This window comes from Haplochromis burtoni, unplaced genomic scaffold, assembly GCF_018398535.1.
Source record: "Haplochromis burtoni strain Fernald_Lab_line unplaced genomic scaffold, NCSU_Asbu1 Contig_690, whole genome shotgun sequence".
NCBI classification, from domain to species: Eukaryota; Metazoa; Chordata; class Actinopteri; order Cichliformes; family Cichlidae; genus Haplochromis; species Haplochromis burtoni.
The window spans coordinates 95,152-96,305 of record NW_024583051.1 but is presented as its reverse complement, the minus strand read 5'-3'; the positions used below and the strand labels follow the sequence as shown (position 1 = coordinate 96,305).

General features: G+C 37.1%; 1 protein-coding gene across 1 annotated transcript in view; it reads right to left on the bottom strand.

Annotated features, from left to right (window-relative positions):
* Positions 1-34: 34 nt before the first annotated feature.
* LOC102309103 overlaps positions 35-1,154 on the bottom strand; it is a 3,334-nt gene continuing 2,214 nt past the window's right edge. The window contains exon 4 of the mRNA XM_042215242.1: positions 35-876. Coding sequence (XP_042071176.1) covers positions 559-876 — 318 coding nt within the window. The 3' untranslated portion in view covers positions 35-558. The remainder of the gene's footprint in view (positions 877-1,154) is intronic.

Below are 1,154 nucleotides of genomic sequence, written 5' to 3'. Positions count from 1 at the left end.
GTCATAAAGGTGGATGGACATGGTCAAAAACAATACTTAGTATTGTTTTCTGCAGTAGTATTCTGTGGTATATAGACAATGCTCACTTAGTACAAAGGGGACAAAAGTGTACTAAGAATATCTCTCGCACTATTACACAACCACCAGTATCCTGGACTGTTAATACAATACAGGATGGAGCTGTGCTTTTGTGCTGTTAGGTCTCCACTGACCAAAAAACATCTTACTTAAACCACAATATGTCGATGTGATGGTGTAACTTCTGTCAACAATTAGAAAAATTACATGCACTAAAAATCAGCGTTAGAGGAAAAAATATATATTATTGCATATTTATACTTTAAAGATGGCTCTGTAGTACTGAACCTTTTAACCTTTAAATAATGTTGATGTTTTCAAAAACTATGGTATTTCTACGCAGCTAAAGTCAATTTGTAACAATGACCCAGTGGTAAACAAGAGCTATTCAAACTTTAAATATTATACAAATATCATATTGAATATTGTCAAATTGAAAGGCTCACAACAATCTTTTGAAGGTTGTATACTCATTAACTTTCAGTCAAACTCACTGTTTTTATCAATGTTGACTGGATCACTGTAGTCTGTGTAGTAAACTGGGTTTCCTCTTCCTGCTCTGCACCTGTAGAGTCCTTCCTGTGAGACACTGATTTGTCCGTCTGAAGGAGCAGCATCTTGTGTAGTCAGGGGTTCAGAGGATTTATTACCTCTGTACCAGAAGTATTTCCATTCAGATGACAGGTTCACTGAGCAGTTCAGAGTCACTTTGCCTGCTACTGGAACGTCTCTGCTGTTAGTAGTCAGTTGGGCCTTTGGTTTAACTTCTGTTGTATGTAGAACAAAGGCAGGAGAAAAAAGACATATTATTTAACATCACAATTTACAGGTCAGGATCACACTGCCCTGGTCTGTGCTACCTGAGGCATGCAAGGCTATTATCTGCCTTTAAATTAGACCTTGACCTTTTCTTCAGTGCATGATGCTCTAGCAGTATTACTTCCATTTCCTGTGACCACACAGTTAAAGGTTCTGAGCAGCTTTAACACTGATGGCTTTACGTCAACTCACTCTTTCATCATTTCTGTCTTTTTTATTATCTAGTAAGTAGCCACATAATTCAATAATTATAGCAT